The sequence below is a fragment of the Scatophagus argus genome, chromosome 3 (assembly GCF_020382885.2).
Source record: "Scatophagus argus isolate fScaArg1 chromosome 3, fScaArg1.pri, whole genome shotgun sequence".
Lineage (NCBI taxonomy): Eukaryota > Metazoa > Chordata > Actinopteri > Scatophagidae > Scatophagus > Scatophagus argus.
In genome coordinates this window covers 15,087,820-15,100,293 of record NC_058495.1, presented here as the reverse complement: position 1 = coordinate 15,100,293, position 12,474 = coordinate 15,087,820, and the positions used below count along the sequence as shown (strand labels likewise).

Below are 12,474 nucleotides of genomic sequence, written 5' to 3'. Positions count from 1 at the left end.
CAGTTTGTTTTAAAACAGCAGACTGGGCTTTTTTTCTCAATCCCTAAAGCCTGTGTGCGCGCACAAGGCCGGGCTTTGCCTCCCACTGCTTATGGTACACAAACGCCGCATCTTCCTCTTGTGTAAATAGGCACACGGATGTGAGGCTGGATGTGAGAAGCACAGGGTATTAAATTCAAGTTTACACAATGCGACTCCACCCAAACAACTAAAGGGATGTCAACATGTCTCTCTTGGCATTTAATTTACCTGTACGAACTGTCAATGTAAAGTAGCTGGTAGCAGAAGAAGGCAGTTGTAAACAAAGTGACACATGACACGAGATTCATTGTCGGGTGTTTGTTATTCTTGTTTTTAAATGTGCAAAGTACCAAAGTTAATTTACACCAGAGCGATCCATAAAAGCACAAGCTGCATTCAATGTCTTCATGTCCTTCACAAGAACTGCACAACAGTCTTGCAGAAATGGTATGCACACTGTTGATGACTTCACATATTTGTAGTTTGTTGCTATTTTTGGTACCCATGTTCGAAAAGATCCCTTTGGTACAAAGGCTGTTCACAGGTCAGTCTGACAAAATGCATTCGTGACGTCACAGAGCATAGAGTGAGGAGAGGCTCAACAGAGAAGTCCTTATGCTAGTGGACAATCTCAATTCCACCGATATCTCACTTTTGGGGGCACAGGCCTGATGTGTATTCAATTGAGTTTCAGGTACGACAACATAAAAGAAGACCAACTATGTTAAAAATTTACCATTAAGGATGCTACAGTATGACTCGTGTGTACTACAGTTCTGCACTTCATCAGTTAGTGAGGCAGAGTTGTGATCCTCATGCTCTGACTCGCAATGGGGTACGACACCATTGGGGTGGTGGCGTGACTCATGGTGATGCCAGGCAATGGCTGCGTCATGGACACTGCCACCGGTGCCACAGATACAGCCACAGGTGCCATGGAAACTGGTGGCGCCATCCCCTGGGCAATGGTCTGTGCAAGGGCAGCTGAGAGTGGGGTGATCTCGGGGTTCAGGTGGGGAGGAGGGGCCGTGGGTGGGGCAGCGTTAGTCGGCGGAGCGGCAGGGGCACCGGTAGGAGCTACAAGGTCTTGCTGTGTGACAGGTCGAGGCTGCAGTCCAGCACTGCTCAGGGTGGTGTGAGTCTGGGCGATGCCATGATTGTAGGAGCTTACTGCACCCACAGGTGGTGCTAGACTCTGCTCAGTAGGTGCAGGAGTGGAGGACAGCGTCATCACCTTGGCCTGGCTTCGGAACTGGGCGTTCTGCTCCAGAAGAACCTCATTTGTAGCAATGAGATTGGAAACCTGAGAGACAAAGGAGACACGGATTAGAAAGATTGTCTTTGGACTTGGTTGAAACTTGCAACTAAAATCAAAGTTCTAGGAAAATCAAATCAAATCAAATCAACATTTACGAGTTTTCTAATGCTGTTGATGATTTTTTACATTCGATATGTTTGCGAACACAAGTAAAAAATAGTTTACGAAGAGCGTTGCAAGTCTGTTTCTCTGATTTAATTTAAGGCAGCTTCAGTTAGGTCTGAGTGGCATGAACATCACCACTCTGTTTAACACTGCTGCCACGATGGATCGATTTGATCCACTATTAAAAACGGCTTGCACTCTGAATGCATGAGCTTGAATTAGTCCGAATTTTCAGTTGTACTTCATACAGTAAATATCTCTGCTTGCTGTATGCTGGCCTTCAGAGGTTGTAGTAAATTTACATGAGAAGTAGGATGAATTCAAAAGTCTAAGACTAAAGTCCATGTCAAAGTTAAAATTAACACTATGTAATATAATATGGCATAACACTAGCAGGTGAAGGGACTATATTAGCTCAATCAGTACAGGTAGGATACAAAGTATATTTGACAATGTAATGCAATCTGATAGAACAGCCTAAAATAGATGATACTTTTATTTGTTACAAGTTTGATTTAATTAATACTCTTTAATGCACTTAAAATATGACTGTTGTGTTGGACATCATTGTATTTAGTATCAGTTAAGAAGACAAAGCATATTTTATGATAAATACAAACATGCGTTTGACTGAAGCACAATTCATGTGTAAAAGGTTTACCAATCTTTATATAATAAAGATATAATATCATACATGGATTTCTCAGAGAAATAAAAATAATGCTTGTTTTTCCCTCATTGTTTTCTCTCATTCTAACCTGCTTCTTCAGCTCTTCCACTCTCTTCCTCAGCAGGGAGTTTTCTTCCTCCAGGAACCTGTACTCCAGAGGACGTGGTGGCAAAGCGGCTTGTACTCCCAGTTCATAGTGCCCGCCTCCAGTCCCATCTGCCAGGCGCAGCCCCTCCAAACGACGCCTCTTTAACTGTAGAGCAGTGTGGTCCATGGAGGCTTCCAGGGAGCCAGCATCGAACAGCCCGCTTTCCAGCAGAGGGTCATACACTGAGCATGAGCTCCTGTCATAGCGCCGCTGCCCAGCAGAACTTATGGACAGGCAACCACTCATTCCACCTCCACCTACTCCCCCAACTCCTGAGATACCTGGATCTCTGCACCCACCCAGGCTGGGGCAACCCATCCCCACCATATTACTTCCACCTCCCACAAGTCCTTGCATTCCCCCACACACACCACCTCCTCCTCCTCCTCCTCCTCCACCACCACCAGTCCCTCCCCCAGCATTCACCATTCCACTGGCACCTGGTCCCACAACACCACCCACTCCAACCCTGGAAGGGTCATATTCATAGTCTTTTTTGACATGGCGAAATTTACATTTGTTGCCCCTCTGGCACTCCCCCTTCAAAAAGTCTCTGCAGATGGGGACCTCCCCACGGCTATGGGGGAGATCCATGGGGGACAGTCCCAATCGTGCTGCAACTTTGCCTCTTAATCTGAGGGGCAGTTCTCCTGTTTTCTTGTAATAGTCTTCATCTTCTTTAGAGCCATGGACAAAGCGGCAGTTGGAGCGCATGCACTCCTTATTCTGGTGGTCGTGACAGAAGATGAATTCATTCTTTTGCACTCCCAAGTCAGGTACCTCATTAAAGTCTGGGTGTCTAAAGCGGCAGCGTTTTCCTCTCTTGCAGACATTGCGTATGAAGTCCCTGCAGATACCGTCCAATGCCAGTGCTGTACCTTGCCCCCCACCTCCGCCATTCCCGCAACTGTTGCCATTTCCAAGCGCCCCTCCACCCCCCATGCTCCCAGAACAAGAGACGTTGCCTCCGACACTTGCCCCTGAACCCCCTCTGCCCTCTGCTGAGCCCCCTGCCAAACCAGACCCAGGTCCTCCGTCCTCACCCAAACTACCAGCACTCCCACCACCACCTGACAGGTAGGAACTGTCCCGGTCAGGCATGGCGCTCGGCCCAGCGCGAGGAGAAGACGGCACTCATGTGTATGAAGAGGGCTGACGTGACCTGGCGAACATGTACATACACAGATAAACAAATCATGAATAGCTTTTTCTTTGGAGTAGTGAAACCTCCTAATCAAAGATGTAAGAGATCAAAACGTAAACCAAGTTGAAGCATTAGCTCAGCTGAATAATTCAAGGACTGAGATATTAGCACGTGACAACACCGGGTAAATGTTAAGTACCATTGATGTTGTTGTTGGCACAGAGTGGTAAGTAACGGTCTGCCCTTCAGCGAAATACCACCAAAAACGACTGGGCTCATATGACGCGAAGCTAAATTGAAAGCATGTGTTAGCTGATAAATAAAGCAAATCCTGTCGTATCATATAGTTGAACAAGTCAGTCTAAACCGTTGCCATCAGCACGTCGTTTCCGTAGCACCATTTTAGGTTGGCATTAGCATTTTCTGGCTAACTAGCTATAAATGCTAATGTTGTCTTACCAAATTGAAACTGTGAGCAGGATCCAGCAAACTGACGAGTAACTCCAACGCAAAAAACGCCTCGCTCGGATTCACTGAAGTCTACACAACTACCTCTACTAACAACAGCCACCAGCGCTGTATTATTATTGGGTTTTTTGGCAATTCCTCAAAGCCTCGGTGCTGTTTACCACATTTCACACAAGTGTTTATCAATACCGACGAAGAAGACGATCTTCTTCCTCTATGTTTCTTCGCAGCGTTTTTCTGCCCTCTGGTGGTGAAACTGCGTGCATTTACATTATTTTAAATTAAAAGTTAGCTAAAACACAATGACAGTGCTATCCCTAACCGCAAAACAATAACAATGGGAGAGGCTGCATTTAATTCGATGCATTTTTCACTTTTTTGTGCATAGTTCGGCTGAAACAGGCGTTAAAGTCTTAAGCATCAACGCTATCATCTAAATAAACTGTTATGGGAACTGACATTGAGCACATGTAGCTGCTGATTGCTGATATGCTGACGTGTAGGCCAGGCACCTCTATTTACATATGAAGAGAAGATGTCCAACCACAAGGCTTAGCTGACTGTATTTAAATAACCTCTCAGTGGAACACTTGCGTTTGAGTTCCTCATCTGCGCTCAGGCGGCTCCGGCATGGCAGTGCAAAGTGTTTTCCACTGGATGCAAGTTTGCGTGGTCCTGCAGCTCTGCTTATCTGAAGTCCTGCCTGCAGCCTCAGAGACAAGCAGAAACTACTATGAAACTCTCAATGTTGAGCCAACTGCAACTGACAGCGAGATAAAGAAGAATTTTCGCAAACTGGCCATAAAATACCACCCCGATAAGAACAAGAGCGCGGATGCAGAGAAGGCTTTCAGAGAGATTGTCGAAGGTAACAAAAAACAAACAAACAAACAAAAAACTGAATTAAACTACTGTATGAAATTTGCACATGTGAAATGAACGTCATCACTTTTAAACACGGATGGTTTCTTTTTTTTCATTGTAATTGGCAAGCTGAATATAAACAGCTGCTTCTTTAGGGGAAAGAAACAACACTGCAGTGTAATACAACAGCCCTGAACCTTTTAAGACTCAGTTTTTCTCATGTGGTTTCAAAACTAAAGATTCAACTGCGCTGTCGTTATGAATAGACTGGGAGGCAATAAAACACAGTAATGCAATACAGTTTTAACAGCTCCACAGTTATGACCTTGCAGCTGAATCAACACCTCTGCGAAACAGTTTCAACAAGAAACCGAACATTATAACCTTCATGAAGTTAGTGCTTTACTGCAGGGCTGTTCTATCAGACCGTGTTACTTTTAGCAACTTGAACCTGAGTGCACTTGCACTGCTGACTGTTAAAATTGTTTTAGTATTAACAATATATATATATTGTCATGTTTTTTAAAGCCTACCAGGTGATCTCCAACAAGGAGAAGAGGAGGCTGTATGACAGTATGGGCCATGAGGCTTTCCTAAAGAACGACGCTTCTGTTGACCCCGAGGATGAACATGACCGTGACTTCGCTTTCACTTTTGCTGACCTCTTCCATGCCTTTGATGATGGTCCTTTTGTGAAGGAGTCATTCTTTCACTGGAGCTTTCACCAGGATGGGGAGGATGAAGGCACTCCATATGAGCATTACAGTTTTGAAGGCCCTGGCTTCAGCTTTTATTTTGGTGGTGGTGATGAAGGTGCAGAAGATAACCACTATTAAGTATCTGATATCTTTAACCTGTATTCCACATGATTGTTGAGTTTTAATTGACAATAAAGTCTCCATGTTAAATTGTCACCTCGGTATCTGTGTCTTCTGTTCGGTTTGTGTAAATTTAGCTAAACAAACCCTCCTGACTGCATTCTGCCCCTTTTTATGGGGTAACTTGTAAGTTCAGTGATTGTTTAGAGGTTTGTGAGGATGTGAGCTGATTGGATCACGCCACCTTTACTGTGTGGGTGTGTTGAAGTTCCCGAGTTACTGACTAAAACACCAGTTAATCATCATTTTTCCCTGCGCCAGCACTTTATGTTTGGCACTGTTTTACTCCATCTCTCACAGGACCAGTGTGCACTTTGACCCAGAGGATATCCTGTGCCTGCTCAGCAGTTGGATTATGAGCGCACTAAAGACAACACAAGACGAACGATCGTTACAGCTAAAGGCACTTTCATCCAGATAAAAGGAGATTTAGGCATCTTGCAAAGCAGATAGAAAACAGACTGGAAACATTACACTGACTTATAAGCCTGACAATGATGGTAAGTTTTCTTAAATTTTTCTTTCTCACAACCTCACAGTGTCATGTGACAGCTTTTTTTACTACAGGCAGACATCCATATGTGCAGTGTGGGCTAAGTGAAGTTTTTTACTCCCAGCTATTGTCTTGATAATATCGATAGAATATTTTTTTTATTCCAGGAAGAGGTAAAAACAGTGACATCTGCTCTGAGCGTCCACAGTCATAACATCAAGGTGACAGAGGTGCTGAAAGACGGGGACACGCTCACCTTCATAATTGTATCTCAAAAGGTGAGCTGCAAGCGTTGCTAACGTTAGGTCTTGATGAAAGCAACAAACTGCCAGAACAGGTCAGCTGATTTGTCTGAGTTATGATATTGCAGAGTGTTCAGATGGCACACGGTCTCTCTTGTCTTTGCCAGCTGTCTGGGACGGGGGAGTACATTGTGGACCGGACCTGTGATGATTTTGAATGGTTGCAGCAGCATCTGTTCTCTCAGGAGGATGTGCCCGGGATTCAGGGAGTCATAGTCAGTACTTTATTTTATCTGCGTGCAATGAAACTTCTGCGCACTTATCTGACCCTAACAGGCTGGAACATGTCAGTTGCTCGGTTATGTTTTCTGACTGCAGCTTCACTGAATCAGGGGCGTGCTCAGAATTTCAGATAAACCGAAAACTTTACGGTTAGTGAGAACATGAAGTTATGAGTTCTTCTAAAACAATGCTTTTGTAAATGAGAAAATCACCCATCAAAGTATTTACTCTGCACTGACTTAAGTACTGGTTGGAAAATGTGTCACTTTCATCCATGTTATGCAAAGCACTTTCGTTCTCATAAAACGCTTCCTCCTTTCCCTTCTTTTCACCCCACTTTCCCCAACAATCATGAAGCAGATTGTAGTGTTCATTGTGCTAGTTGCTGCAGTACTGGAGAATTTTATGTAGATGTTTTGATAGGATGTTCTTCTCAAGAAAGTGCAACTAGGAGGAAGTATTTCTCTGTGTGCTACTTCCCAGTATGACAGTGTATTTGTAAGATATTACACAAGCTGTGTAATGTCTGTTCTGTGCGTCTTGTAAATTCAGCTCTGTGCAGTTCAAAAAGCAGAAAAGCTAACCTCCTTTAGGCACCTCCCAGGAGCTAAGCACCTAACAGAAGAAAGTTTTTTTGGAAAAAAAAAATACCAAAACTGTAAATCTAAATTGCTTTGAAAAACAATAAGAGCAATAACAAAATTGTACTCTCTTTTTTCTATAAGTTTCCTCCTCTTCCTGCAAAGGCCCAGTTGAATGCATCTGCCAAAGTTATGAAGCAGCTCGGTGAGTTAAGGTTTAAAAGTGAAATTAACCAAATACATATTCCATTTCCAGTGCAATACCATTGAAATGCTGATGGTTCTTCCTGCAGGTTTCCTTGCTTTAGGAGAGTGGCAGCCATACTGTAAAGCACTGGAAACCTTCCTCCGGCAGACTGCTGCACATGGCATACTCAGCAAAAATAAAGCTGTGGAGATTTTCCTGACCAGCTCAGATGTGAGTGGACACACACAACAGCAAGTTTTTATTTTTTGCTGAAAAAGAAAGAGAGCTGCAAAAGGGCTTACACTGTTTCAGAAGAGAAAATGGAGAGCGCTGCACCTGCTCGTCTCCTCCCCCCAGGTGGTCTGCAGAGCACTTACCATCAGCGTCAGAAAGAGCTTCTGCCTGCAGCCAAACATAGCGTTTGACCAACATGATACACCAGTTGTGTCCTCAAAACTTGTGGTCAAATTTTAAGGGCGCCTTCTGTATGGGCTTGTTACCAGTGATGGAATATGGACACAGCTTTAGTGGAACGTGTGTCTGTCGGTAAAGCAGCAGAAGGATGCTTTCAAAAGGGATCAAATGGTGAATTAAACAAGAGTAAAAACACTAACATGGAGCAGGTGAATAAAGACCTCACATGATGCTTGAGTTAAAGCACCATAAACCTGTGCTTTAGGGGAATATTTGTCAGACTGGGAGTGTTGCTCAGCTGCATCCCTATAAGATATCAACTTGACACTCATTGCAGCCAGAGACGCAGGCAGATGCTCGGAAGTGGTTTTACTTATACCACTTATAATAAACATAATCTATATTAGCCACAAACAATCTTCTGGATCCCTGAAACACTTTATAGTGAACATAAGCAGTAAACATGAGCAGCCTTTTGGATAGCAGCTGACCGCTCACAGAGCTGTGGATAGAGACAGGGTGATGTAAAGTGATGCATTATTTCAGCTCTGTGTCATATATGTACTGTAAACACAGGTTTGTTTGTATGCGTAAAGGTACACACATGCACACACACACACACACACTGAGTAAGTCTGCCTCTTCACTGTATAAAAGTCAGAGCTTTTGTCAGCTCATTTCAGGTCTTGATGATGATGATGCACTAATTTCTTTAGTTTGACTGAGACACGCTCTCATCGAGTCTGTGTTCCTGTGTAATGAGCTTGAGCACATTTCATATTGGAGTGGATCAAGAATGCGTGTGAGTGTGTGTGTAATTTCATGTGTGCGTACATCTGCTGTACGTATCCATCCGTGTATGCATGTAATACCCATTTTCTAATGCTGACAAAGTTAGTTTGGTCCTAAAGATCATTGAGTTTCACTTTGTTGCAAGCATAGTGTATCTGTTTTATAGACTTCCTCTCATGTTTAGGAAGCCTTGATACACTGTGTCTAAACTGTGCTAACCTAAAAACAATATTCAGGCTTATTTGTGTCCTTGTGTGTAGCCTCCGGGCAGACAGAGAGCAAGGAAAAACATTTTCAACCGACTGAGTCAAGCTGTGGAGGAGATGAGGAAGGAAGGCCATAAGGTACACCAGTGGGACTCAGACATGCAGAAATGTCCAGCCTCTACCCCTGTGTGCTAGGTTTTAACACCACAATGTCTGCGTCCACAGGATGTGGATGACTTCTTTCAAACGGAACGTAATCATAACATTGTTCTAACTGGCTACATCAAGACTGCAGCTGAGGTGAGTCAGGAAGCCGTTTTTGTTTGTCCTCCTCCTGTCCTGTTTGGTTTTGAGCTTACAACCTTTTCTTTTTCGTTTCAGAGACTCCTGGATGTGGTGCTAACTGAGCAGAGTGAGAAAACTGCTGCTTTTTGTTTTAAAAGTTTGAGTGGACGGACATAAAGTGCTCATCATTTAGCCTTGTTTAGGATTTGTATGTGTCCAGTTGATATTTACTGAAGGATATACTGATGTACTCTGATGTACTCTGTTAGTGTTCGTCCACATTCCAACACTAATTGCATTTGCCTCAAGTCTGATGTTAATGTGTATTGTGTTTGACTGCAGAAATAGCAGTGGCTTGTGGGCACTTCTCAGCTGCTCTGCATCTCTGCGTGGAGCCTGGAGACGATCCGGACAAACAGGCTTTCTCTAAGTGAGACAGTAATACTTCTGGTACCTTGCCAATATCACATGCCTATGAACTTTGCATGCAAGTTATAATGAAAAAGAATGATGAGAAGGAAAAAACTGTGGACAAAAGGACAACCCTTTCTTCTTACAGGACTTGTGTGAAATTGTCAGAGGCCTTTGACTGTACGAAGGTAAGATGTTTTGAAATATATATTCAGAAAGCAATTCACGGTTGCTTTGCCGAATGAGCTGCACATGACATGCTTGCATATGGGCAGAAAAACATGGCAACTGTTGCTGAGAACAACGCAAGCACCCTTGGGCTCGGCCTGGACCTCGAGTCACGCTACCAAGAAGCAGAAAGGGTGTGTTGTCTATAGTCATGGTCATGTATGTTGTCTCTCTATCTGCTTTGAATCCTGTCCTTTTATTAAAATCATCAATGTCATGTGACACCTAAACATCCAACTAATATTGCTGTGTGTAACGCAATTGTTATGTCCAATGCAGGAAATGCTCTTCAGGAGAACCTGTAAACTGGTGGAATTAGAGACTGCCAGAAGGAATGCAGAGAAGGCCAAACCTGTAAAGAAGGCTGCTGTGAGTGTCCGCACCCGATGGTTGACCAGAGTATACTGCTAGATCAGATGTACATGCTTTCTTTTGACCAGCAGATGTCAGTATTGTTCTGCTGAGGCGATTCAAAGGCGCTCTATTAGAGTGTAATCTGAACTTTCACTCAAATGAAGACCAAATATTTAATGATGACGACACACTGTCTGTATTCATCAGATGGAGGAGGTGAAGAAAGCAGCAGAGACGGAGTTTGATCACATTTCTAGAGTAGCTAAGCAGGAGGTAAAACACATAACTCAACCCATCTGAAGTGTGTTGCGCAACATCCCTCTTATTGACTGTGTGTATTAACACTATGTTTCTTCCAGATTGCACACTTCAAGGTTGTGCGTGTGGAGATGCTGCAGCAGGCTCTGGTTCAGCTGTGTGAAAAGCAACTTCTCACAGCCAAGGAAACCGCTGACCAGTTCAGTCGGCACCTGCAAGCCTTTAGAGGGATGGCCTAGTGACCCCATGCTTAATGAAGCATCCTCAGTGTGTCTAAACATAGTATGGGATAACCCAAACACGTCCTTCAGATTGTGGTGACGCTTTATTGGATTCAGTTCTATCCAATGTGCATAAAGAAATCTAAGTTAATGAGAGAGGTAAATCAAACAGCACTCCTGTAATCTTTATACACAGACACACACAAACGCACTTACTTCCCCTTCCTTTCTAGTCAGTCACACTAAAACCAATAAAGCCCTTTCCAGAACCAATGGTTTTGATTACTTGGCTGTGGACTTGTTGTCTGGTGAGGCCGTTGTGTGTGTGTGTGTGTGTGTGTGTGTGTGTGTGTGTGTGTATGCGTTCTGTACTATACTCATACATTTGTGCTGAGAGTGTATTGTGCCGCTCTCAAGCCACTACATCAACTGGGGTCACACAAAATAAAGTGTGATGAATTGATTCCCAATGTACCTGCTCGCCTTTGTGTGTGTTTCTTACTCCTGGATCATTAATCAGTCGGTTTGACTGCTCCTGCAAGGACGTGGCAGCAAGGGCGCTCTGTGCCGCCTTTTTTCTTGGCTTTGTGAATACCTGTTAAAGTTCTCTCTTGCAGTCATTCTGTTTTATGCATGATTGCATGAAACCTACAGTGAGGTCTGGCATACAACTACGACACACTTTGCTAAAATCTCTGCACCTCAGCACAATGTCATCCTCCCCTTCTGTGTCTGCTGTGGACTGTAGGTTCATACCTCAGCACTGCTGTGTGCTGCTACACTGCTGTATCTCATCTGTTCCAGCCTGTAATCTCTCTGCTGGGTTAATAAGAAGAGTGGTTCCCAATTGAAGGAATGAGTCAGAAAAAGATAAATGGCTGGTCTCATGAGAAGAGAGGGTGGAGAGGAGGTTTGGCTCATTTGACAATGAAGGAGTAGATAAAAGGCACTCGTGCCATGGAGTGCCAAGAGTATGTTTTCAGTACAGAATGTTTCAGTTTTCAACAGAATGTTTGGTTTGGTAAAAGGCTGCTGACTCCTGGCATTAGATGGCTCGTGTTTTGCTTCTTTGGGAGACATATTTCCCTGATGGTCTCATAGAATGACCTTTTTTCTTGATCTGTATCCTCGACTCTCATAATTACTGCTCCTCAGCCTCAGACAGAATGCCACAAATGCTCACAAACATCAAATAAATGTTTAATCAGGGTCGAGACTTTCTTTGTCTTGGTCATATTGGTCACAGGTCTGCACACATGTATAGAATTAAAACATACTATAAAACTACACCCAGGCTAGCAGCTCTGTGAGACTGTATTTAGGCACAGCAGTGAGTTACATGCTGATTTCAGGATGTTAACATGCACACAATCACAATGCTAACGTGCTGATGTTCACTATGCATGTTTACTATGTTCACCTTCTTAGACTAGCATGTTAGCATGCTAAGGTTTACTAGCTGACACCACACACAAGGTGGAGCTGAGACTGATGGAAATGAATTCTGTGAGCATTTAGTCATAAATCAAAGATATGGACAAATTTTGCCCTGCTGGTGGCTCGGGGAAAAGTAAAGTATCCTTAAAAATCCTCGTGCATCATTCCATCAAACAGAATGCTACTGTAGGCCTGACCTGGTTACAACTGCTTAAAAAAAAAGCAAAGACAGCTGTTGTGCCAAATTGCTTTGTTTTAGTCCCATGAGAAAATCCAAGTTGTACCTGAGCATTTTTCACTTTACAATAGCTCCTAATTAACTGGAAAAGCAAAATTTGATGCCCCATCACCTGCTAGTCACTGAAATGCCAGTACAGATTTTATACTCCATATTATGTTGTTGAGGTTGTAACAAAAAGACGTTCACTCGCCTTACAGTACTACACACATTTATTGATCATTAAATC

General features: G+C 43.5%; 3 protein-coding genes across 5 annotated transcripts; 2 read left to right on the top strand and 1 right to left on the bottom strand.

Moving 5' to 3' along the window:
• Positions 1-324: 324 nt before the first annotated feature.
• On the bottom strand, positions 325-4,064 carry zc3h10 (zinc finger CCCH-type containing 10). Of its 2 annotated transcripts, none has more exons than XM_046383997.1 (3): positions 3,866-4,064; positions 2,203-3,424; positions 325-1,324 (listed from the first exon to the last, which is right to left on the bottom strand). In XM_046383997.1, exons 2-3 carry the CDS (start codon positions 3,361-3,363, stop codon positions 812-814), a joined length of 1,674 nt encoding a protein of 557 aa, XP_046239953.1. In that variant the 5' UTR covers positions 3,364-3,424; positions 3,866-4,064; the 3' UTR covers positions 325-811. The 2 variants fall into 2 exon arrangements, with proteins under 2 accessions (XP_046239953.1, XP_046239954.1); XM_046383998.1 differs by lacking the exon at positions 3,866-4,064 and adding an exon at positions 3,606-3,832.
• Positions 4,065-4,247: 183 nt separating this feature from the next.
• LOC124056507 (dnaJ homolog subfamily B member 9-like) lies at positions 4,248-5,652 on the top strand. Its single transcript, XM_046384002.1, has 2 exons — positions 4,248-4,742; positions 5,267-5,652. Exons 1-2 carry the CDS (start codon positions 4,505-4,507, stop codon positions 5,572-5,574), a joined length of 546 nt encoding a protein of 181 aa, XP_046239958.1. The 5' UTR covers positions 4,248-4,504; the 3' UTR covers positions 5,575-5,652.
• Positions 5,653-5,844: 192 nt separating this feature from the next.
• Positions 5,845-10,843, top strand: si:dkey-28n18.9 (sorting nexin-6). 2 transcript variants are annotated; one of them, XM_046383999.1, is made up of 14 exons: positions 5,847-6,116; positions 6,277-6,387; positions 6,519-6,626; positions 7,359-7,419; positions 7,508-7,632; positions 8,868-8,951; positions 9,039-9,113; positions 9,195-9,225; positions 9,441-9,528; positions 9,658-9,697; positions 9,785-9,871; positions 10,017-10,106; positions 10,299-10,364; positions 10,451-10,843. In XM_046383999.1, the coding sequence occupies exons 1-14, from the start codon at positions 6,111-6,113 to the stop codon at positions 10,586-10,588; spliced, it is 1,110 nt and encodes a 369-aa protein (XP_046239955.1). In that variant the 5' UTR covers positions 5,847-6,110; the 3' UTR covers positions 10,589-10,843. The 2 variants fall into 2 exon arrangements, with proteins under 2 accessions (XP_046239957.1, XP_046239955.1); XM_046384001.1 differs by lacking the exons at positions 6,277-6,387; positions 6,519-6,626 and having other exon boundaries at positions 5,845-6,116.
• Positions 10,844-12,474: the final 1,631 nt, after the last annotated feature.

Coding starts and splice junctions, on each gene's coding strand:
- zc3h10 (XM_046383997.1), bottom strand. CDS start 3,363: ATGCCTGACCGGGACAGTTCCTACCTGTCAGGTGGTGGTGGGAGTGCT. Junction 1,325..2,202: donor TGGAAGAGCTGAAGAAGCAG/GTTAGAATGAGA, acceptor TTTGTCTCTCAG/GTTTCCAATCTCATTGCTAC.
- si:dkey-28n18.9 (XM_046383999.1), top strand. Junction 7,420..7,507: donor CAAAGTTATGAAGCAGCTCG/GTGAGTTAAGGT, acceptor TTCTTCCTGCAG/GTTTCCTTGCTTTAGGAGAG. Junction 9,114..9,194: donor ACATCAAGACTGCAGCTGAG/GTGAGTCAGGAA, acceptor TTTTCGTTTCAG/AGACTCCTGGATGTGGTGCT.
- LOC124056507 (XM_046384002.1), top strand. CDS start 4,505: ATGGCAGTGCAAAGTGTTTTCCACTGGATGCAAGTTTGCGTGGTCCTG. Junction 4,743..5,266: donor TTTCAGAGAGATTGTCGAAG/GTAACAAAAAAC, acceptor TGTTTTTTAAAG/CCTACCAGGTGATCTCCAAC.